Source organism: Myotis yumanensis, unplaced genomic scaffold (genome assembly GCF_028538775.1).
Source record: "Myotis yumanensis isolate MYYU_CA2020_CCGP unplaced genomic scaffold, mMyoYum1.0.hap1 SCAF_23, whole genome shotgun sequence".
Lineage (NCBI taxonomy): Eukaryota > Metazoa > Chordata > Mammalia > Chiroptera > Vespertilionidae > Myotis > Myotis yumanensis.
In genome coordinates, this window is record NW_027223774.1 from 4,639,641 (window position 1) to 4,665,201 (window position 25,561).

Consider the following 25,561-nt stretch of genomic DNA (forward strand, 5'->3'; position numbering starts at 1 on the left):
ACCAAAGCTTGTGGCTGAGTTCTATGTTACTGCCTCATGCAGAGACGTGTAGTAAAGATGGTAATTCATTATGTGAACATAAAAGCAAACAGTAAAGCCCTGTTTAAATATAGGAAAGTTGGAAGACTCACTTTTTTAAACTGAAAAACATTTTACAATGCAAGAGTAATCAAGTGGGTGTGATACTGGATTAACACAGACACAGCATCTTCAGAAATTCCACAGTAAACAGTACAATGAATATTAACTTGTATATTTCAACTTTAAAATTATTTGGGATATAAATGATGCTAGTAAACATTTGAAAGCTAGTTTTACTGTTTGCTTTTTAAAAAAATATATATTTTATTGATTTTTTTACAGAGGGGAAGGGAGAGGAATAGAGAGTTAGAAACATTGATGAGAAACATTGATCAGCTGCCTCCTGCACGCCCCCTACTGGGGATGTGCCAGCAACCAAGGTACATGCCCTTGACTGGAATCGAACCTGGGACCCTTCAGTCTGCAGTCTGATGCTCTATCCACTGAGCCAAACCAGTTAGGGCTACTCTTGATTTTTAAATTGTTTTGTTTCCCAAATATAAAGAAACTAGAAAAAGACATTCTACATTATTTTTTTTTAGGATCATGTTTGATTTTTACTTTTTTTTTTTTACTTTATTTTTTTATTTTTTAAAATCTTTATTGTTCAGATTACATTTGTTCCTCTTTTTTTCCCCCCCATAACTCCCCTCCTCCCAGTTCCCACCCCACCCTCCGCCCTCACTCCCCACCCACTGTCCTCATCCATAGGTGCACGATTTTTGTCCAGTCTCTTCCCGAATCTCCCATTCCCCTTCCCCCCCCAAGAATAGTCAGTCCATTCCCTTTCTATGTCCCTGATTCATTATAATCACCAGTTCATTCTGTACATCAGATTATTTATTCACTTGATTCTTAGATTCACTTGTTGATAGATGCATGTTTGTTGTTCACAATTTGTATCTTTACCTTTTTCTTCTTCCTCTTCTTAAAGGATACCTTTCGGCATTTCGTATAATACTGGTTTAGTGGTGATGAACTCCTTTAGCTTTTCCTTGTCTGTGAAGCTCTTTATCTGACCTTCAATTCTGAATGATAGCTTTGCTGGATAAAGTAGTCTTGGTTGTAGGTTCTTGGTATTCAGCACTTTGAATATTTCTTGCCATTCCCTTCTGGCCTGCAAAGTTTCTGTTGAGAAATCAGCTGACAGTCGTATGGGTATTCCCTTGTAGGTAATTGAGTCTCTTTCTCTTGCTGCTTTTAAGATTCTCTCTTTGTCTTTTGCTCTTGGCATTTTAATTATGATGTGTCTTGGTGTGGTCCTCTTTGGATTCCTTTTGTTTGGGGTTCTCTGTGCTTCTTGGACCTGTAAGTCCATTTCTTTCACCAGGTAGGGGAAGTTCTCTGCCATTATTTCTTCAAATAGGTTTTCAATATCTTGCTGTCTCTCATCTTCTGGCACTCCTATTATTCTGATGTTGGTACGCTTGTAGCTGTCCCAGAGGCTCCTTACACTATCTTCACACTTTCGGATTCTTTTTTCATTTTGCTTTTCCAGTTGGGTGTTTTTTGCTTCTTTGGTTTTTTGCTTCTTTGTGCTCCTCTGGTCTGCTATTGGGTATAATATTCTTTATTTCAGTCCGTGTATGCTTACTTTCTAATTTCTTTATCGTAGCATCGAGGGTCTCATTAGTTTTCGTGAGGCTCTGCTCAAGTTTATAGCAAGCCCTCAAAATTGCGATTCTTAGCTCCATATCCTCCATTTCTGTCATGTTTTTTTGTCTCCGCATCTTTTATGCTTTCTTGGTGCACCCCCTTGTGGTCTTTGTGCACAGTCTTGTTCTAGCCAAGCCTTAATTGTTGTAGTTAACACTAGAGGGATTTGACCACCAGGCCGACTGGCTGTTGGAATCAGCTGTGTGGAAAACTTCAGTCCTCTGGGGAGGCGCTAGTCCAGCCTTTGCCTGAGGCTCGGCAAATGGCTCTGCGCAGGGTTTGGGCGGGGCGGGCTCAACAGGGCGGGGGGAGGGAGCAGCTATGGCTGCTCTCAGTCCGTCTCCAGGGGCTCTGCCTCTCTGTCCCCGCAACCGCTGCAAACCTCGGAGGGACCGTAGCCAGACAGTCCCGCTTCTCCTGTTTGAGTCTGGGTCCCTAGAGACTCGCCCGGATCTGTAGCCCAGAGTCTGAGACTCACTCCTGATTGAAAACGACAACCGCGCCCTCAGCCACCAGCCCGCTTTGCGCGCGCACCGCCGCACCACCGTACCTTTAAATTTTCCACACTGCGCCTCCTCTAAGCCTCGTAATGCTGTTGTTTTTCCTTCTAGTTGAAGAGTCTCTCCTCAGCCAGCCTTCCTGTGGTTCTGGGTGATGTCCGTTCCGTCTTTTAGTTGTATTTTTGAAGTGGTTGTTCGAGGCAGCAAACTCCGGTGTTTACCTATGCCGCCATCTTGGTTTCTCTCGACATTCTACATTATTATCAATGGCCCATTAACTAGTTATAGGGACTCCTAAATTAATAACATTCATTTCAAAATGCACTCACAAAACACAAAGGCTTCAAAGACCACAACTTACAACCAGAACATTTTTATCCCTTGAAAAATACATAAATTAATATCTGTTTCCACTGTTGTTTGGAACCTTATTTCATCAGGTGCCCAACCATGAATGGATATCTGGGTCTGTCTCTAACACCCCCACCCTCCTGCTTCCCTAACTCAAGCTGCCTCTCCCTTCAGTTGGGGAGACAGGGAGGGGCTGAGAGAGCAGGCTGCCCTTCCCCTCCTCACTGAGGGTTTAAGGATCCAGGTGAATCGCAGGCAGAAAGTTTCTGGTTTCAAACCCAATCTGCCCACCTTTTGAATTCCCTGTAACTTCACTGTAAGAATGTGCTCCCGGCTTGTGAAGATCCTGGGAAAGACCCCTCCCTGGGACACCTGCAGCTGAAGGGCAGACCAGCCATAGCTCTAAGCACAGCCTCTGGGATCTGGGAAACTTCTGTGTGAATTCCAGGTTCCTCCTCCCTCTTTATGCTTTTGCCACAGCTGCCATTTACTCGCTAGCACCCTAATAAAGGAACAGCCCCTCTATCTGGGGGGCCTTGTGCCATCAGAGGGCACCTGGCCCTTTCCTCCCTTTAAAGAAGTAAAATAAACGCCCTCCCTCTGCTCCTGTCTCTTCGCTCCCTTGTGAATCCTTTCGCAGCCGCGTCACCAGCCAAAACCCTGACAGTGACGTGGGAAACTCCCCCAGGAAGGGCTGTCCCTGTGGGAGGAGGTGCGGGGACCCCGGGCTGCCCCCTCGCTCCTGCCCCGCCCTCCCTCCCGCTGTCCCTGCACAGGCCTGGCCGCCGGGCTCGGCCCCGCCCCCATCGCGGAGTCGCTCAGCTCGGGTTCTGGCCCCGCCCACCCCGCAGGGAGGCGCATGCGCAGTTCCTTGCAGACGCGGAAGCGGCTGTGGAGGGGAAGGTGGCGGTTCCCCCTGAGGAGGGTGTTTGTCTTTAAAGCTGACGCTCCCCGCCCCCCTCCCCGCAGGGAAGGCTGAGGGCGCTGCCGGCGCTGAAGTCCTTGTTGGGGTCCCCGCCCCGGAGCCTCTCTCAGCGGTGAGTCCGCGTCCCGGGAGGCTGCGCGGTGCGGCCGCCACGTTCCTTTGGGAGGAAACAGAGGCCCCGGCCCGGGGTCTCTCCGCCTGTGGCTGTGGCCACCGCCTGCCGCGCGGTTTTCCCGCTGAAACCCGTTCCCGGGGCCGCCGGTCCTCCCCGCGGGGCTGAGAGTCTGGGTCGAGGGGTTCCCGCCCTTGGCGCCCCTCCCCCGCCGGGCGCTTCCCGCCCAAAGAGCCCGGATGGCTCCCGGCCTGGGGGTCCGCACCCCCCTCCTAGGCCCACCCCCATTTAATAAGGGGTCTGCCTGCCCGGGGAGCACAGTGTCCATGGGGGGGCTCAGGGGGAGGACGCGGTGTCCCCTGAAGAGGCGACCTGCCCGCAGGGAGGGGCTTTGTGGGCGCGGTGACTGCGGGGGGCGGGGCCCAGGCTGGGGGGTCAGGAGAGGGAGTGAGAGACAGACACGTGGGCGGGAGACAGGGCAGAGAGGGGTTCACAGAAAGGGGGGCTCAGGGATGAGGGAGCAGAGGGAGCAGCCCTGAGTCAGCAGCTGTGGGAGCGGGACAGACGGGAACAGGCAGCAGAGGGGCCGCGGGCGTGGGGAGGGGAAGACGCAGACGTGTGTGGAGATGGAGCCTCAGAGACCGGGAGAAAGAGCCCCTGAAGGAATGGAGGTTTCAGGAGTTTCATGGTCCAGGTGTAGGACAGACAGAGAGAAAAGGGGACAATGAGCAGGGAGAGGGGGACACAGGAAAGGACCACAGTGGAGAGAAAGGGAGCAGGAGACAGAGACAGAGCCACAGACAGAAATACATGTAGTGGGAGGAGGGGAACCCTGATCTGGGTGAGGGGTGAGCAGATGGGTGGTGGATGGTTAAGTTGTGATATATTGGCTTGTGTGTTGATAATGGTTAATTTAATAACTGAATTATTGAAACAGATTTGACTGAAGATTATAAATCTCCAGTTTACAAGGTTTGCCAAATGTATACTTATTTGCTTCCATTTGCAAACCTTATTCACACAGAGGGAGAGACTGGTATGTTCCTGAGGGGCCCCTTGTCATTTGCTGGGATGGCAGAAAGGAGGTGACCTGGGACAAGGAATGACTGAGTCTGCCCCCACAGGATGGTTTATCAAGGAATATTAGAAGAATCAATCTTTTCTTCTCCTATGGATTTGCATTTTCCATATATGACATTTCATTCATATAAATAGTCGTTAACTGCTGAAATAAGCATTGGTGACATCTCACAAGCAGCTCTTATCATTCTTTTCTTAATGTTAGGTAGTCTCTACCTTTTTACATCTTTAAACCTAAATATCATTACATTAAAAAAATAATCACCCTAATTGTTTTTGTGGGGTTTTTTGTTTCTTTGTTTTTCTTCTTGTATTATTCCAGAGGTACTGCAATACCAACTTGATGTGTGGAGTGGACAATGCGTGGAGCGGATGGAGCAAGCTCCTGTTCCATTTTCCTGCTACAAAAATACATTTAATATAATGTCCTTTGATACAGGACGTATCACATATTAAACTGATAAGAACAGATACTGTGCTTGCTCTTAGCCAAAAGGCTGAGTAGTGATGTTTTTAGTTTTAAATATATTGTGTGTAGCTCACATTCTAACCCAGGGGTGGGCAAACTTTTTGACTCGAGGGCCACAATGGGTTCTTAAACTGGACCGGAGGGGCCGGAACAAAAGCATGGATGGAGTGTTTGTGTGAACTAATATAAATTCAAAGTAAACATCATTACATAAAAGGGTACGGTCTTTTTTTTTTTTAGTTTTATTCATTTCAAACGGGCCGGACCCGGCCCGCGGGCCGTAGTTTGCCCACGGCTGTTCTAACCCCTGTATCGTTTCTACTGTTTATCATGTCTCGAAACATTCATCGGCACTTAGTAATATGAGGCGATCTCAGTGGGCACTGGTAAGGATGTCAGTGATCTTAACAGAGCCAAGTTCTTTGAGCAGCTGCTTCCTTCCCTTTATGTGATTTGTTGATTTAGTGGCTGTGAGCCCCAAAGGAGCTGCTCCCCTCAAGTCGCTCTTTTCCATTCTCAGAAATTGTTGAAGGACGGACTGGATTGACCTGAAACTTGGTTCCCACAGAGCCCTTCTGTTCATGGTGAATTCACTTGATCAGCATATTTGAATATCTAACCTTTCCCAAAGATTTTAGCATGATCTATTCTCTAATTTCCTGGGAAAAGAGGAAGGAAATCTACCTAGGAAACCTGCACTGGTAAAACTTCTTGCTTCCAGCCATCTGTGGGAACCATGTCAGTGATACCAGATAGTCAAGGGTAACTACAGTGTGAAGGATTCATCTATAATACGCCAGACAGCCGAGGACACTCTGAGCATGGGAATCTTAATCAGGGTGAGCAGGGACTGTACACAGATAAAAGGCCACTGCAATATACACTGTGTCCTTCTATAACCCAAAGGATTGATGTCACTGTTGGCAGGAAGCCTCTTATGTCTAATTATTAAAGTATATTAGTGAGGTTAGAGACCTCAGATGAAGCTGAGAGCTGGTACGGCTATGATGTGAGGCTAAGAGCTTATGGAGAGCTCAGATATAGCTACCTTGTGAAGCCAGTGTGCTAAAGAGCCCGGGGAGATATAGGGAGCTCAGGTGCCTCTACTATCTGAGGCTGTGAGTACAGAGTCAGCATGCGGCTGCTCAGATGATAGATGTAGGCACAGAGGATACTGCTGCTGCTTAAGGCTGTAGGTACAGAGGCTACTGCTACTTTGTGGGAAAGATGTATTTGTTTATCAGCCAGTGTGCGGCTGCCTGTATAGGACTATTGTGAAGAGCTGTTTTGTCTGATGGCTCATTGTTAGCAGTGCCTATAGGGCCACTAGCTTCTATAATAAGGACTCTCTTATATACCCACAACTTCTCATGGCATCTCCTTCTACTGTTTCGTGTACAAGAAGGTACAGGCGCTGGCAGAGAAGCAAGGACTCCACAGTTGGTGTAGTTAAGCTGAGGGTAAAGGAGGAATGTAGACTAAATTACCAACAGTTGGTACAGTGAGCAGGGTTCAAGGAGGAACTTCTCACAATTAGCACTATGAGCAGGATTGAGGAGTAAGCTCTCCCGAAGAAATGGATCCTACTCTGACACATGGTGTGGTCGAGCAGAATTCAGAAGAATATAGGGACTCCGAGTAGGTGTGCTGTGACACCATCACACTACCCAGAGGTCTCAGGTGTGCTGGGACTTATGTCTGTTACCCAGGGCTACTGAAATCAGCTCTAAGGGAGTCTTACAGGCCTCAGGAGTGAACTGGAGAAAGATGGCATAGGATGGGCCTCAGTGCAGGTTTTTTTGGGTGGAGGTAAGGGGTGCTCTGTTGCTTTTGGTGTTTCAGGAAATGAGCACGTGCTCTCATTGCTGTAGGAGTTTGTGGAAGTCTTTGGAAGGACAGACACATGAAGACAGAATAAAACACCTCACATGTAGGAGCTCATTGTTCCTAAGACTCTCCTGTGACAAATACAGGATGGGGTGGCGTTTTCCTCATTTCCAGGTTCTTCTCACTGTGGATGGGAGGTGAGCTCATTAACAGGCTGTGCAGATGCCTTTGAAGGTACATTCTGTGACTCCTCAACATATTGTCACCGGAGAAAACATCCCAGGACCAGGATCAGTAGCCGGGACCAGATGGCTGCTTCTCAGGTAAAAGATGTGTCCTGGGTCAGAGACTATATTTGCTTTTCCACTAATATATTTGGATTTATTTCTCTACTGTTGATGTTTTGCCTTGCTAGGTTCTTTTCCTTTCCTTATTTCTTTCCTATTTTCTGGTGATAGTCAATGTCAGCAGTTTCTATATTTCCCTCTCTCATTCTGGAAGTATATTTTTATTGATTGCAAAAAGGAAGAGAGAGAGAGAGAGAGATAGTAACAGGAATGATGAAAGAGAATCATTGACTGTCTGCTTCCTGCACGCCCCACATTGGAATCAATCTGGCAACCTGGGCATGTGTCCTGACCAGACCTTTTGGTTAATGAGTCAATGCTCAACCACTGAGGCACACCCTCTGGACCAGGCAGATGATCTTGTTCTAAGATTACCCATAGTAAATTTTCAAATAGGATTGTGGCTTTTGTATATCCTATTCCATGAGAACTATAAATTCCATTAAAAAGTCCTTGAGATCAAAGTTATATATGAATTTTCCAGTGTTTTCATTTTCTGTGTATTCAGACATATGGCACGTGATCCGGTAACGTTGGTATCACAAGTAAAAAGTGAGCTTATTACACAAGTGGAAACAGAGGCCCCATCTCAGAACATGAATCAGCATGTGTATTTTCCGAAAAGTGCAGTCGTTTTCTGAATTACACTTGAAGAAGTGCTTATATTTAGGACATACCTTGACATTTCCCGCTGAGAAATATACACCACTGAACCTTAATAATGCAAACACAGCAGTCAGAAATCCATACGCCTGTGTCCACATCCTAATTTTAAAGTTTATTTTCCTGAAATGCGAAATCCATACCATGGATTGTTGGACATGTGTCACCCTCATGTGTCAGTGTTCGAAAACATATCAGCGAATTTTATTGGGGCAAAGTGATCTTATTGGGTGATTCAAGATACTCCCCTAGCGCTGTGTTCATGTTGGGTGACATGAACTCTGCCGGAGGTCTCTTGGTGTGTCTTCTCTTTTCATTCAGGGACAGCTGACCTTCACGGATGTGGCCATAGATTTCTCTCAGGAGGAATGGGAATGCCTGGACCTAGCTCAGCGGAAATTATACATGGATGTGATGTTGGAGAACTATGGCAACCTGGCCTCCCTGGGTGAGGATGACTTCTCTCCTGAATTCCTATGCAGGGGTTTTATTCCATTTATTATCAGGGTTTTGTTCCTTTTATTATTTAACTAGAGGCCCTGTGCATGAATGCATGCACTAGTGGGGTCCCTCGGCCTTGCCCCTCGTGATCTGACTGAAACTGGCTCACCGATATCCCACGAGAGGTCCCGGATGGCAAGAGGGCACAGGCCCGTCAAGGGACCCCACCAGTGAACGATCACGGTGGGGTAAGACAAGGCAGGTTGGCCAGCTGGGAAGGTACCACGAGAGTGCTCCAGGGTGTGTCTACCCATCTCGCTCAATCCGGTTCTGCTGGACCCCAGTAGCAATGTACTGTACTGGTTGGAGTGTCTGCCCTCTGGTGGTCAGTGCATGTCATAGCGAGCAGTTGAGCTCCCTTAGCACATCATTAGCATAGTACGCTTTGATTGGTTGAATGGCCAACCGGTCAACCAGACACTTATCCTATACGATAAAAGCCTAAAATGCTAAGTGTCCAGCCTAGAAAGCAGAAGCCCCCTAAAGATATCCTATCCTATACAATAAAAGCCTAAAATGCTACCTTTAGGGGGCTTCTGCTTTCTAGGGTAGATTCTTACTCTCTGTGTTGTGTATCTGATCTTAAAACTTCCATCTTGCAGACATGTCTCATTATGTATTAAACCACTACTTCCTCATTTGCCTTAAAAGGAAGGCTTGCTTGTAACTACCTTTTTTTTTTTTTTTTTTAAATAATGTGGACTATGTTAGATTACTCACCTGAGGGACATCCTGTAGTATCTCTCTCTTTGTAACTTGTGTGCTTCAGTGACAAAGTGTCATCAGTGTTTCTCTTTGTGGTATCAGGTGATAATACCTCTTTTTATTTTTTGAAGGATAGTATTGCATTACACGTATACAGTAAATTTTATTCATTCATTCAACTATCTATGAACATTTGAGTTGGTTCCAACTAATGCAGGCTCTTCTGAATAACATTGTAGTGGACGCAGGTGTGTAAATGTCTCTTGCAGATCCTCCGTGAATATTTTTCAATATATACCTAGAAGTAGGATGGCGGCCAGCAGTATTTTATACTTTACAGCATACAAATTATGCACCTTCTACATGACGTAAACTATTAGTTATTTCATTTCACTTTTTGCTGCTATTCATGTAATTCCACACTTAATTTGTTATCTTGTACTAATTTCTATTACGGTACAGAAACACCGCTAACTTTGAGGGTTGGCTTTAAATACCATGTTTTGAGAAATTCATTGGATTTATATATATTTTTAGAAATATGTAGTCTAAGACTCTAACAATATACTTTAAACTCAGTATGTCAGTTGCACACAAAACTGTGCTACTTGCCATCTCTACCCCTGTACCCACTGAAGTTATTGATATCACATTATCTTTTATGTTGTGTGTCTTCTAGCAGAGATTTAAGATTTTATTCCTTTTATTTATTCTTTTTAAAAATATATTTTTTGAGAAGTCATTTTTTCATATGCTTTTAGGGATTATATTCTGGGATTCATGATATTTTCAATTTCTCCAATTGTCATGACCTTCAACTGTTAATTTTTTATATAAGGTGTTTAATTCAGGTATTATGTTTTTCAATTTCCCATTTTCCTGTGGTGTTTGTAAAATATTTTCTTTCTCGTAGTATTTTTATTTTGATTATATAATATGGTGACATATAGTTCTCTTTTTTTCTACTTTTTAGTTTTAAGATATTTATTTTTCATTTTTCTTCAGGTAATTAATAAATTTCCATTAATATATTGCCCATTTGATTACATATATTTTTTCTGATGGGACACTTTTTTTGTTTCTTTGCATGACTCGATGTCTTTTGTTAAGATTCACGAATTGTAAACAAGCAGGCTTTTGAATATGCTTTTTATAGGAGGAAACAACTAATAACCATCTGTAGCATACATTCTATTTTCGGTCAACACTGTTTTCAGGATCTGTAGTCTTGGTTCAGTTGTCTGTTTAATTTCCCAGTTTAAATGTTGTATGTTTCTTTCTCAGACCCATGTATCTTTTCTTTTTAAAAAATATATTTTAGCCGAAACCGGTTTGGCTCAGTGGATAGAGCGTAGGCCTGAGGACTGAGGGGTCCCAGGTTCGATTCCGGTCGGGGGCATGTACCTGGGTTGCGGGCACATCCCCAGTGGGAGATGTGCAGGAGCCGGCTGATCGATGTTTCTCTCTCGTCGATGTTTCTAGCTCTCTGCCTCTCTCCCTTCCTCTCTGTAAAAAATCAATGGAGTATATTTTAAAAATAAATAAATAAATAAATAAAAATAAAACATATATTTTATTGATTTTTTACAGAGAGGAAGAGAGAAGGGTAGAGCATTAGAAACATCGATGGGAGAGAAACGTCGATCAGCTGCCTCCTGCACATCTCCTATTGGGGTTGTGCCTGCAACCAAGGTACATGCCTTTGACCGGAATCGAACCTGGGACCCTTCAGTCCACAGGCCGACGCTCTATCCACTGAGCCATACCGGTCAGGGCCCCATGGTATCTTTTCAAGCTTCATATACATCTTCAGTGCCGCAGTCTTTGTTGTGCTCAAACAATTTCTCATTGTTCCTTTGTAGCAACCACTACAGGGCACTCACCGTGTATCGCCATTCTGTTCTCACTCTGTGTCATGCACAACAGACACTTGTTGTTCAAGATGCTTCAAAACAAGGTGATCACTGAGCACCCACTTCCCTCTTCTCTCTCTCCACTGAAGAAACTGGGAGGTGGAAGTTGTGTGTGTTTCCCCGTCCCGCCTGATTCAGGGTTCAGGATCTGGAAGGGGGCTGCATGCAAATGAAAGAGATGAGACAAGAGATAAGTTGGAAAATGGGGGGCCAGGCGAGAGCTCATTTCAAGAGGATGGACTCCACTTGTGCTCAGGCCTTTCCATCCTTTTATTCGGTTTGAGATACACCTGTAGCCCTTAGGCAGACAAGTTCTAGTAACAGACGGACTATCTTATCAGTAAGGATTTACATGACTATCTGGTGGGGAAGTTGGTTCCGCTACTGGACTAAATAGTGGATACAAATCCCTGATCTTTGCCAGGGCTTCAAGGGTCACCAGCATTCCGGGCTCCTTGTCCACACCTCTCTGCTAGATCAGACAATAGGCGGCTGCCCACAGAAGTGTTTTGATAATATTGCCATTGTGTGCCAGGGGGTTTGAGCAGGTATCATTGGCAAATGTAAGCAACTCTTTGTTCATCTTTGATAGGACTTTTCCTCATTGTACCTGTCTTGAGCTTTCTTGGAATTCTGCACTTGCATTCGGAGTACTCAAAACTGTCATTTGGTCAGTACTCGCTGGTAATTTCAAAGCACACTCATTTGATTGTCAAAACTAAAAATTTGTTTTCTTTCAGCTATGTCATCTGAAGATGCCCAGGCCTTTTTCCTAAAGCGCAGAATTCAAGATTTATTCTCTGAAATTATACTGGTAAGATATAAAAAGTGGTTTTGATAATGTACACTTAATGAAAGCCTTGGAATTTGAGGACGAATGTGATGAGAAGAGAGGATGTTAATATAAACCGAAGTAACCTGGAACGGTTATTCATAATACAATTCTTGTGAACTAAAGAGGTCAAGTGTGCTATGCATTTGGGAAACCTCCCACTTTAAAGTCAGTTACATTGGCAGATCATTGTGTTTCTGCACATGATGATTGAAAACTGTTTACTGTTATGTATTCTTAGAAAGGGAATCTTTGGTGTGAATAATGATTAGAATTGTTTAAAATGTAGGGTGGGATTAATCTTTCAGTCATTAATTTCTAAAATTTAGATATTTATAATGTTTCTATAAAATTAAAATCTGCTCAATTTGGCAATTTATGATTTTTTAAAAATATATTTTTATTGATTTTAGAGAGGAAGGGAGAGAAAGTGAGAGAAACATCAATAATGAGAGACAGTCATTGATTGACTGCCTCCTGCATGCCCCCTCGTGGGACCTAGCTTGAAACCCGGGCATATGCCCTAACGGGGAATCAAACCATGATCTCCTGTTTCATACATCAATGCTCAACCACTGAGCGCCGCCAGCTGAGCATTTTGGCAATCTTTTAAATGAGGACTCCTTATTCTTCCCCAAACAATTTTATTTTTATGTTTTGTCTATAATTTCAATAAATTGGGAACGTTTTTTTACACAGCTATCATGGTTTAATGTGTATCACAAAATAGTTTTTATGCAACAAGTGTACATGTTTCTTGAACTTATAACTGTCCCTAAAGGCCTTTCTGTCTCCCATTACCAGCAGAGTAAATATAATGAAGATGCAAGTTACCAATGGAACGAACATTTGAAAAACTTTAAGCAAGAGTCATATCTTAAAAATCAACGGAGAATTGAGCTTGCAGAGGATCATTATAAAAATGGAAAACTCTCTGACCAAATGTCCACACACCATATAGGTCAGGTTTTTCCTATTGTGGAGAAGACACAAAAACGAAGTAGATGTGTCAGATCCTTTCAGGAATCTTCAAATTATCCTGAACAAAAGAATATTCATGCTGGGGAGCAGGATTACACAGGTAATTCATGTGGTAGAATCTTCAGTCACATATTCAATCTAAATAGACTGAAAGAATTCCATAGTGAAGAAAAACATTATAAATGGGAAAATTCTAGTAAAGCATCCAATTGGCCTTCAGGTTGTACTCTAAATGAAAGAATTCAAACTGGAGACAAGCCTTACAAATGTAAAGCATGTGGCAAAGCCTTTAAATGTCATTTAACTCTTAATGTTCATGAGGGAAGAATTCATACTAGGGCAAAACTTGACAAACTCAGGGAAAATGGAAAAGACTTTAGTCAGTCCTCAAAACATACTCAACATCATAGATACCATACAGAAGAAAAGTCTTATAAATGTTCAGAATGTGGCAAAGCCTTTGGCTGGTCATCAGTGCTTATTCTTCATCAGAGAATTCACACTGGAGAGAAACCTTACAAATGTAGAGAATGTGACAAAGCCTTTAGCCAACACTCAACCCTTATTCTTCATCAGAGAATTCACACTGGAGAGAAACCTTACAAATGTAGAGAATGTGACAAAGTCTTTAGCACATCCTCCTCCCTTTGTCGTCATCGGAGTATTCATACTGGAGAGAAGCCTTATAAATGTACAGAATGTGGCAAAGCATTCAGGCAGTCTGCAACCCTTAATCGACATTACAGAGTTCATAGTGGAGAGAAGCCATATAAATGCAGAGAATGTGACAAATATTTTAGCCGACACTCAAAACTTACTCTTCATCAGAGAATTCACACTGGAGAGAAACCTTACAAATGTAGAGAATGTGGCAAAGCTTTTAGCCAACACTCAAAACTTACTCTTCATCAGAGAATTCACACTGGAGAGAAACCTTACAAATGTAGAGAATGTGGCAAAGTCTTTAGCATGTCCTCCTCCCTTAGTCATCATCGGAGTATTCATACTGGAGGGAAGCCTTATAAATGTACAGAATGTGGCAAAGCATTCAGGGAGTCTGCAACCCTTAATCGACATCACAGAGTTCATAGTGAAGATAAGCCGTATAAATGTAGAGAATGTGACAAAGCTTTTAGCCGACACGCAAACCTTAGTAATCATCAGAGAATTCACACTGGAGAGAAACCTTACAAATGTAGAGAATGTGGCAAAACCTTTAGCAACTCCTCAAACCTTACAGCACATCAGAGACTTCACACTGGAGAGAAGCCCTATAAATGTAGAGACTGTGGCAAAGCCTTTAGCCACTCTTCATCCCTTACTTATCATCAGAGGGTTCACACTGGAGAGAAACCTTATAAATGTAGAGAGTGTGGCAAAGCCTTCCGTGTTCTATCATTACTTACTTGTCATCAGAGAGTTCACACTGGAGAGAAGCCTTATAAATGTACAGAATGTGGCAAAACATTTACCAGCTCCTCAGACTTTACAAAGCACCAGAGAGTTCACACAAGAGAAGCCTTACAAATGTAGAGAATGTGGCAAAGCCTTTAGCCAGTCCTCATCCCTTATTAATCATCAGAGAGTTCACACTGGAGAGAATCCTTACAAATGTAGAGAATGTGGCAAAGCCTTTAGCAAGTCCTCATCCCTTATTAAGCATCAGAGTGTTCACACTGCAGAGAAACCTTGTACCAGGTAAATGTGGAAAATGTGGCAAGTCCTTTGGCAGCTCCTCAGGCCTTGCTAAGCATCAGAGAGTTCATTCTGGAGAGAAGCCTTGTAAATGTAGAAAATATAACAGCCTTTCATCAGTGTTCCTGCCTTACTGCACAGCAGAGTTCATACCTGGGAGAAGAATTACAGATGTGAGGAGTGTTGTAAGTCCTTTACTACCTGTGAGAACTTACTGAACATCACAGAACTGATACTGGCAAGAAGCCTTATTAATGTGAAAAATGTAGAGAAGCCTTTACCTGTACCTGAGAGAGTTTATACCAAAGAGAGTCCTTACAAATGTGGAGAATGTGCATGTACTGTACCCACAGCTCAAAATTTACTGAATAACAGACGATTATATTGGAGAAAGCCTTACACTGTAAACAATGTGAGAAAGCCTTTAATCTGAGGTCTACCCTATTCAACATTTTAGGAATCATTCTAAAGAGAAAGAGCAATAATATAAAGTTTTCATCCAAAGATTCACCATGATTTATAATTGAGAATGATAAAATAAGGTTTTACAAATTATGAGCCATATGTCAAAGTGTATATCTTAATTTATATGTCATACAACATCTAATAATTATTGCTGAATACAAGCCCAGCAGATACAAAGAATGTGAGAAAGCTTACTCAGTATGCAAACCTTACCCGACATCAGAATTCACACCGGAGAGAATCAATACAAATGTAAACAGTGTCCTAAATGTTTAATCAGGATTCGTAGTTTATTCCTCACATTTGAATTCATTCTAGCAGGAAACCTTAAATCTGAAGAATATGCGAAATCGTATAGTTGGACCTACAGCCTCAGTCAATATTAGGGATTGTAATTGGTTAGAAATTCTACATTCATGATATAGGAGGGAGGATTTTTGTTCAAAATATACAGTTTACAAATCTGACTTTAAATGTAAAAACTTGCCCTAACAGGTTTGGCTCAGTGACGGGAGCGTCGGCCTGTGGACTGAAGGGTCCCAGGTTCGATTCCGGTCAAGGGCATGTACCTTGGTTGTGGGCACATCCCCAGTAGCGGGTGTGCAGGAGGCAGCTGAATAGATGTTTCTCATTGATGTTTCTCACTATCACTCTCCTCCCTTCCTCTCTGTAAAAAATTAATAAAAAGATGTTTCTGACTCTCTATTCCTCTCCCTTCCTCATTGTAAATAATCAAAATATTTTTTTAAATGTAAAGACTTGACCCAAGTATGTAATTGATTATGAATTTTAAAGTATTACTGAATTCACACTAGATAGGTAGTTAAAATGCCTTTCAGGTATTGCTCTAAATCAATGTTTTCTACACAGTGTACTCCAAACTTTAAATGTAGTTAGTTAATATTTTCTATGCTTGAATATATCAAAATAATTGATGTTTCCAAATGTACAATTTCTCAGAGTGTTATCTCATTTATTTTGAAATCACTTTAAGTATTTTGAGAAGGAAATATTCATGTGATTCTACTCCCATATCACTTGATGCTGTTATGTGTTCTTCTTGGTGTATGTGTGAAATCTTGTGGTTGACTCTTTCTGCCTTAAAGATCTGTGAGCTCTTGTATATTATATGGACTTCACTTATGCACTTTTTCCCATGGAATATTAGATATATTGTAAGGCACACATTTTTTTCTATTAGAGAATTACACTATTGAAAGAATCTCTTAAAATAATTCTTGAGTTTTATAAATGATGTCATCAAGGTTACTTCCTTTTCTGTGCCAATGTGTTCAGATGAAAACTTTCCGAGGGCATGTCCATTCGTGGTTTTGATGTACTTAGTCCACGTGTGTCATGGAAAAAAAAAAGTTGAAATCTCTGATTTAAAGTTTTTGTGATGGAAGTACAATCAGGACAGTGCTGTCTGTATTAGGTTTTCCATAATTAAGAGGAATATTGCAATAGCAGTGACATTGTTGTACCCAGGATTCAGAATTGGCATGAACTCTGCATGTGGAAAGACGACACCTTTCCCAGGCTGCACTGCTGGCTGAACTCAGTAAATTTAATTCTATTTCTTTTGTTTCCTATTTCCTGTTTCTCTCTGGTTTTTCCCTTTGTCTTCTAAGCTGCCATTCTTTTTGCAGTGCTATGACCACAGCATATCAAGCTTTTCTTGTCCCACATTAGCCCCTCAAGCCTGTGTAGCTTCTGCTCAGTTGTTTGGAATTCACTAATGCAATGACATTAGGATTTGGTGAATATTTTGCTTTATTTTCGCGAAGTAGGAAGCTCACCATTCAGGTTCTCATGCTGACACCTATCGTTTTTAATATGAATACGAACTTTTGGGATACCACAAATTAGCATCTGTGTACTTTTAATTAGAATGATTTTTCTTGTCCTGATACTCATTGGAAACTTTAACAATTTCTCAGTGTTGCATCAGTAACTTCTTTATTGGGGTGGGATTAGCCCATGTTAAACAGGTTTTATTCTCACTTTCTTGAATGTAGCCTAATGTTGGTCATTATTTCTAGAAAAACTCCAGAAATTATGGCAGCTTTGCAGTTGAAATCTTTTATTATTTTGGATGCAAAGTTATTTTGTATATTCACAGCCTGACCAGAGGTATGTCCATTGGCATTAGCTGTCCCTGGGTGTTTTCCACGACATCACTCTAAGTTCCAGAGACGGCAGGATAGCACAGATTGAAATGAAAGCCCCACATTTATTACTTCTCCAGTAGTGTCCAGTGCTGAATGTGTACAAGGTGGTGAACATCAGTTCCTATGCACATGCCACCCACAGGACTGACAAAATCATTGCAGAGACAAGATGTTCAATATTCTTTTACTTTCTGAAATATGTATGTATGCTGATATTTTGTGATTGGGACTCATTTGGACCAGGGGCTTTATGAATTTGTTCTGTTACAGGACATACTATGGGATCCAGATCATTCATAGAATTCAGTCCCATCTGGACAATAGTTTCATATTCTGATACTGTAGTGTGCAATGTTGTGGAGGTGTATTGATAGAAAATACACAAATTTTTTTTTCACGTGGCCATTAGGAAAATAGATGCAGCAGACACTGTCCCTTAGGTTAGAGGGCATTCTGTCTTCATTTTGTCCAGAATGCATATTCTTCCACTTTGGGGTGAAAAACTTTAAATCAGAGATTTCAACTTTTATTTTTTTTCATGACACACGTGGACTAAGTACTGAAACTCAGTGGTCCACCAAAATACATAACTTGACAGTCTGCTAAAAAAAAAGTCTGATTTTGATCCATGCCACCACACAGCTATTGCTGTGTTGGCTGTTGTAACCTATTTTATTCGACTATCTATGGGTAATGCAGTCTTTGCTATTGACTAAAAAGTCACTGTTGCTTGTTTTAAAAATTCTTGCAGCACATGAGTTTACCTGTGTGACACCCCGGTTGAAAAATCACAGCTGTAAACATATAAAATCCATCTTGTCTAATGTCATTTAAGATCACTTTTTTTCTTATTATTTCTCTGGGAGATCTACTCATTGATGTCAATGGGAAGTTAAAGTCCTATGATTGTATTAACTTGAAAATGCCAATAACTAAATACCTATCAATAATCATAATATAGCCCTGGCTGGTTTGGCTCAGCGGATAGAGCATCGGCCTATGGACTGAAGGGTCCTGGGTTCGATTCCGGTCGAGGGCATGTACCTGGGTTTTGGGCACATCCCCAGTAGGGGGTGTGCAAGAGGCAGCTGACTCGATGTTTCTCTCTCATCGATGTTTTTAACTCTCTATCCCTCTCCCTCTCCCTTCCTCTCTGTAAAAAAATCAATAAAATATATATTTTATTTATTTTTTAAAAATATATTTTATTGATTTTTTACAGAGAGGAAGAGAGAGGGATAGAGAGTTAGAAACATCGATGAGAGAGAAACATCGACCAGCTGCCTCCTGCACATTCCCCACTGGGGGTGTGCCCGCAACCAACGCACATGCCCTTGACTGGAATCGAACCTGGGACCTTTCAGTCCGCAGGCCGACGCTCTATCCACTGAGCCAAACCGGTTTCGGCAATATTTTAAAAAAATAACAATAATCACAATATAAATGGTTTCACTGCTTCAACCAGAAGACACAGGGTATCTGAATTGATAGGGAAAGAAGATCTTTACATATGCTGTCTACATGGCACCCACTTCAGATGAAAAACACAGCATGAAAGTAAAGGGATGGAAAAAAAGTTATTTCATCTCTACCTTTGGACCCCAAAGAAACTACTCTGCAGAGAATGTTGCTCTAGTGAGAGCTCTAATCCTGGACGGTGTACATTTGACAGGCATGAGAACAACCGTGCTGAGAGTTAGCTGACCCATGTGGAAGCGCTGCCTTTTAGTGAAGTCAGCACATAAACTTTCAATGTCCAGAAAGTTGTGGAAGGAGCTGAGCAGGTCAGAGCAGGCCTGCTGTGAGGCTCAGGCAAAGATGCCTCTCTTTTATGTGAACCACTTAATTGATGGCTTTACAGTCTCTTTATAAAATTTGGAAATCCAATACAGGACAAAACTCTGCCTTTGGAGGTTAAAACAAGTGATTTCATGGAAATGAAATTTTTAAAATGCTGTGGTTGCAATCCTAATGTCAGATAAAACATACTTTGAAAGAGAGGCCGTAATAATGGAGGGATAATTCCTAATGCTAAAGGGGTCAACTTATCAAGAGGGTAAAACCCTTGTAAACATTTGTGGATGCAAAGGAGGAGGACCTGAGTATATAAAGCAAATATTGGTGGACATGAAGGCAGAAATTTGTCTTTCCCCCTGGGATCTTTGTATTTTGGTTGTTGACTTGGGGAAATAGGGATACAGATGCTTCAAGACCTGTGACTTAAAATCACATTTTCTCATCCAATAGACTGTATTTTCCCTGTGGTGCTAGAGTCTTTGAATGCACAGAGCATATTTTTAAAAATATATATATATTTTATTGATTTTTTACAGAGAGGAAGGGAGAGGGATAGAGAGAAACATCGAACAGCCGCCTCCTGCACACCCCTTACTGGGGATGTGCCTGCTACCAAGGTACATGCCCTTGACTGGAATCGAACTTGGGACCCTTCAGTCTGCAGCCCGACCCTCTACCCGCTGAGCCAAATAGAGCCAAACCAGTCAGAGCCAGAGCATACATTTTGATGATGAGGTATTTAACCTTTCTCTGTTTTTGTGTTGTTGTCATATCTCACACTATTGTAAAATCCTAGATCATGAAGAATTAACCCTATGTTTTTATGTCAGAGTTCTTACATTTAGCTAGCATATGGCTTCTATATTTTGGATAAATCATAATCATTTTGATTGCAGTCACCTGCTCAATGAGAGTCCCCAGCTGAACACCAAGGTTTTTTGTGAGAAGGACATGCAGAGAATAACAAATGGTTACTGTTCAAAAATCACATTCATGATGCATTTTAACACTAATTATGTCAGTTAAGACACCTCTTTGAACCTTAGTTCTACATGTGAACTTTCCATTTTGTTACCAGTTATTAATCCTTCTGAGTCCGAAACATCCTAATTCTATTCTGTAACCTCAGATGCATTCATAAAATCAGGCAAAGGTGTTTCTTCTATCAGTGTTGTTTTTTCCCATAGATTCCTGGGGATTTGTGCACATTAATATATCACTTCATATGTAGTCTCTTTGTTCCTAGTTTGTATTGAGCTGTCAGGGCATCATCCAGATGAGGCCCCTGAGCAATCCTTACTGACCGACCTGGCCGATAGTCCAGAGCCTACTTGCAGGTTCTACTCCATGTGTGAATAGACACCTCTTCTCAACGTGAGCACCTCACCAAAGCCTGTGGCTGAGTTCCACGTTACTGCCTCATATAGAGACGTGTGGTAAGGATGTTCATTTCCTTATGTGAACATAAAAGGAAACAGGAAACCTAGCTTTGGCATCATTTAAACCCGAAATAATTTTAAACTTGAAATAACCTAATATTATTCTGTTTCCTGTGGAAGTTCTGGAGATGGTGCTGGTGGAGTTTGCATCAAGCTGGTCACATCTGTATGTTCCACAGACATTTCTAAAAGCTTATTTCCAATACAGGGCCTCCGGGTTTTCTCAAATAATAGGAGTTTTGAAAAATTTAAATTATTTTTATCCTAATATTTTAATAAGATTTTATTATACTTTTGTTAATTAAAAAAATTTTTTTTAGTCATTACAGAGAGGAATGGAGAGGGAGAGATGGAAACATCAGTGGTGAGAGAGAATCATGGATCCCCTGCCTCCTGCATACCCCACACTGGCATGTAGCCCTCAACCGGAGCACGTGCCCTGAGCAGGAATGGAACCCCAACTTCTGGTTCATAGTCCTATGCTCTACCACTGAGCAATGCTGTCTGGGCAGGTTTTATTATTTTTAATAATTAAATGCTTATGCTGAGATAGATTGAAAGTTTGGAAAAATACATTGCTTTTGGACAACAACAAAAAAATGAAGCTCCCAGGACTCAGCTTACTCCCAGACATTTCTACTCACTATGCAGAGAATGTCCTGCTGTTTGTCTATAGATGGAATCTTTTTCAATGAAACATACTTCACACTAGATGTTCCCTAACATATTGTGGTAAAAATTATTGTGGGTATAAAGGGAGATGTAATTATTAGGTATTTGATAAATGGTCTTACTTTGTTTTAGGCTTACATTACAGAGAATGTGCCACCACACAAAATGTGGTAGAATTAATGATTCCTTTGTTGCTTATTTTTGATCCCTGGATGTGCCCCAGTCTGGGCTAAAACCCTCAATCCTGGCACATTGTGATGATGCTCCAACCAGCAAAGTTACTTCTTGGCCAGGACAAAAGTAATGAATCTTTTTGTTGTGAATCCTCACCTGAATATTTTTCCATTGATTTTTAGAGAGACTGAAAGGAAGGGGGACAGACAGAAAGAAACATCTTTGTGGGAGAGACTCATAGATTGGTAGCCTCCTGCAAGGGCCAGGGATGCACCCTGCAAGGTGGGTACGTCCCCTTTACCGGAATCATAGCCGGGACTCTCAGTCCATGAGCCAGTGCTGTATCCACTGAGCCACACTGGCTGGGGCCAGAATTAATGATTCTTGAGCTAAAACTATGTCTTAGTGTCTCCAGTGTTTATGTTTGGCAGGTTTGTTATCCATACCTAACAGATCATTCAGAAATAGAAAACAAAACAATAAATGGAGAATTCAGGAGTCAGGGGACAGTCAAATAGGTTATAATCCTATATATGCTAAGTGTCCAACCATTCGTTTAACCATTTGACTGATAGCTATGATGTGCACTGACCATCAAGGGGCAGACACTCTGACTAGTAAGGTTAGCTTGGTGCTGCGGTCCAGCTGCTCGGGACTGGGCAAGATGGGCCAGACACGCCCTTTAGCCCTCCCCCACATCTCCCAGGCCCTGATTGTGCACCAGTGGGGTCCCTCTATCTGGCCTGCACCCTCTCACAATTCGGGACCCCTTGGGGGATACAGGAGAGCCGGTCCCGGCTTGATTCCCACAGGCCAGGCGGAGGGACCCCACCAGTGCACCAGGCCTCTAGTAATAATAAGTAAACGTGTGGCCTGGCCTGTGTAACTTAATGGATGTGCATTGACCTGTGAACCAGGAGGTCGGGTTAGATTCCTGGTCAGGACACATGCCTGGGTTTCCCCTTCAGTTCCAACAGGGGGCATGCAGGAGTCTGTGGAACATTGATTCTCTCTCATCATTGATGTTTCCCCTTACCTCTCTGAAATCAATAAAATATTCAAAAAATAAATGTAGTCTCTCTTTCTTTAAAATCCTTATCTAAGGATATTTTTCCCATTGATCTTAGAGAGAGTGGGAGGGATAGTGCGTAGAGAGAAAGAAACATTGATATGAGAGAGACACATCAATTGGTTGCCTCCCTCAGGCACACAGGGCAGGCTGGAGACCAAACCTTCCACCCAGGTACCAGACCTGACTGGGAATCAAATCTGTGACCTTCTGGTGGGAAGGACAACACTCTAACCCACTGAGCCACACCTGCTGAGGTGCAGATTCTCTTTGAAGGAACATATAATAAATTTGAAGTTACATTATATGAGATATGACTGACAAACATCACGATGTAAGGAAGTTTATCTGAAAGGTCTTTCTAACCCTGTCCCGTTTGGCTCATTTGTTTGCCTGTAGTGCCCTCCACCAAAAGGTTGCAGGTTTGATTCCTGTTCCCACAAGTGCCTGAATTGAGGGTGTGATTCCAAATATCAGGACATGTTAGGGAGGCAACCAGTGGATGTTTGTCTTGCACCTGGATGTTTCTCTCCATCTCTGCCTTCCTCTCTAAGGAATTCAGTTTTAAAAAGTCTTAAAAAATATCTTCAAAGCAAGGTATTTTCCAGCTTCCTGAGGCCTCAGACAGCTGCCCTGCCAGCTGGAGGCACCTGCATCTATTAGCCTAAGTCAGGGGTCCTCAAACTTTTTAAACAGGGGGCCAGTTCACTGTCCCTCAGACTATTGGAGGGCCGGACTATAGTTAAAAAAAAAAAACTATGCCGAAACCGGTTTGGCTCAGTGGCTAGAGCGTCGGCCTGCGGACTGAAAGGTCCCGGGTTTGATTCCGGTCAGGGGCGTGTGCCTGGGTTGTGGGCACATCCCCAGTAGGGGGTGTGCAGGAGGCAGCTGATCGATGCTTCTCTCTCATTGATGTTTCTAACTCTCTATCCCTCTCCCTTCCTCTCTGTAAAAAATCAATAAAATATATTAAAAAAAAACAAAAACAAAACTATGAACAAATTCCTATGCACACTGCACATATCTTATTTTGAAGTAAAAAAACAAAACTTCAAAAAAAAAAGGGCTCTCCTGACTTAAAAAAAAAAAAAAGGCCCTACTAACTGCAAAAAAAAAAAAAAAAAAAATAGACCTAACTTGAAAAAAAAAAAATCCTAACTTGTTCTTACCTCAGTCCTCAGGCAGCAGCAGGCTCTCCACAGGCAAGCTCCTGACTCCTCTGATCACACCTGAGACTGAGAGGCGGAGTTGAGAGACAGACAAAAGGAGGGGCATCAGAGAGTGCAGCGTGCATTCCACACATGCGCGCTCTGGGCCCAGAACGAGTCAGCTGCTAAACAACAGGCAGCGGCAGCAAAAACCTGGCGGGCCAGATAAATGTTTTCGGCGGGCTGCAGGTGGCCCGCAGGCCGTAGTTTGAGGACCCCTGGCCTAAGTGAAAGCACCAAAGAAAGGCTCAGCCACCCCGGAATTACGTGCAATGAAGAATTTTGCTTAATTTAAGCCACTGAACTTGGGGTGTTTTATTTCACGACAAAGACTAGTTGTAAGAGGAAAGAGTTCCTGAGATTGAGGTGCTCAGTAATAAAAACCTAATGCGTGTGACATGGTCCTGGGACTGGCTAGTGCAGTGGTCGGCAAACTCATTAGTCAACAGAGCCAAATATCAACAGTACGACGATTGAAATTTCTTTTGAGAGCCAAATTTTTTAAACTTAAACTATATAGGTAGGTACATTGTTAATAACTAAATGAGGGTACTCCTAAGGCTTAGGAAGAGCCACACTCAAGGGGCTAAAAAACTTCATGTGGCTCGTGAGCCACAGTTTGCCGACCACGGGGCTAGTGGATAGAGGCTGAAAGGAGACTCTTAGTGGATGCTGCAAGTGAAGGAATTAGGATGGAAGTCTGGAAGGACGGGAAATGGTGTTTTTTTTTTGTTTTGGGAAATCATGTTTTGATCTAGTGAAAAAGTTGATAAAACTTTTGCCAGTAGCACATGAAGCAGAACAACCACCTGGCCAACCCATAGATTCTTTTTTTTTTTTTAAATCACATTCTTTTCTTTTTTTTTTAAATATATTTTTTATTGATTTTTTACAGAGAGGAAGGGAGAGGGATAGAGAGTCAGAAACATCGATGAGAGAGAAACATTGATCAGCTGCCTCCTGCACACTCCCTATTGGGGATGTGCCCGCAACCAAGGTACATGCCCCCGACGGGAATCGAACCTGGGACCCTTGAGTCCGCAGGCCGATGCTCTATCCACTGAGCCAAACTGGTCAGGGCAACCCATAGATTCTTAAGCAATACTGAAGTATTGTTGCATTTAGAGAATCCGTTTTGGGGTGGTTTTATATAACACATAATGAACTTGAATCGCTCTTAAGGACTGAATTTTGTCCCCTCACAATGGATATTTTGAAGGCCTAACTCTCAATATGTCTGTATTTGGAGATAGGGGGTTTAGGGAGGTCATTAAGGTTATATGAGGTCACAAGAGTGGGGTCCTATTCTGATAGAAGTGGAGTCCTTATAAAAGGAGATAGAATAACCTTTCTGTACATATTCTTTTAAAAAAATTGTTTTATTGCTTAAAGTATTACAAAGAGTATTATATATGTCTCCTCTTTTTTTTCTCCCCTTCTCCTTCTGTACATATTCTTTTTTTTTTTTTTTTTTTTAATATATTCTATTGATTTTCCACAGAGAGGAAGGGAGAGAGATAGAAAGCCAGAAACATCGATGAGAGAGAAACATCGATCAGCCGCCTCCTGCACATCTCCTACTGGGGATGTGCCCGCAACCCAGGTACATGCCCTCAACCGGAATCGAACCTGGGACCTTTCAGTCCGCAGGCCGACGCTCTATCCACTGAGCCAAACCGGTCTCGGCTCTGTACATATTCTTTAAAATTTTACTTGGATGACATTATCAAGGAAGGATAGTTCAATGTCTTTTTAAAAAATATATTTTATTGATTTTTTATAGAGAGGAAGGGAGAAGGGCTAGAGAGTTAGAAATATCTATGAGAGAGAAACATCGATCAGCTGCCTCTTGCACACCTCCTACTGGGGATGTGCCCACAACCAAGGTACATGCCCTTGGCCGGAATTGAACCTGGGGCCTTTCAGTC

At 42.4% G+C, this 25,561-nt stretch overlaps 1 protein-coding gene and 1 non-coding gene across 2 annotated transcripts; one reads left to right on the forward strand and one right to left on the reverse strand.

The window, feature by feature from the left end:
- Positions 1-3,497: 3,497 nt before the first annotated feature.
- LOC139000041 (zinc finger protein 665-like) lies at positions 3,498-14,573 on the forward strand. Its single transcript, XM_070402310.1, has 5 exons — positions 3,498-3,625; positions 7,176-7,324; positions 8,333-8,459; positions 11,871-11,944; positions 12,767-14,573. The coding sequence occupies exons 2-5, from the start codon at positions 7,310-7,312 to the stop codon at positions 14,474-14,476; spliced, it is 1,926 nt and encodes a 641-aa protein (XP_070258411.1). The 5' UTR covers positions 3,498-3,625; positions 7,176-7,309; the 3' UTR covers positions 14,477-14,573.
- LOC139000433 (U2 spliceosomal RNA) lies at positions 5,028-5,214 on the reverse strand. The gene has a single exon (XR_011469610.1). It is a non-coding gene; the product is annotated as a U2 spliceosomal RNA (small nuclear RNA).
- Positions 14,574-25,561: the final 10,988 nt, after the last annotated feature.

Excerpts from the sequence above, each read along its gene's own strand:
- LOC139000041 (XM_070402310.1), top strand. Across the intron at positions 8,460-11,870 it reads TGGCAACCTGGCCTCCCTGG|CTATGTCATCTGAAGATGCC; the intron begins GTGAGGATGACT and ends GTTTTCTTTCAG. Across the intron at positions 11,945-12,766 it reads TATTCTCTGAAATTATACTG|CAGAGTAAATATAATGAAGA; the intron begins GTAAGATATAAA and ends TCCCATTACCAG.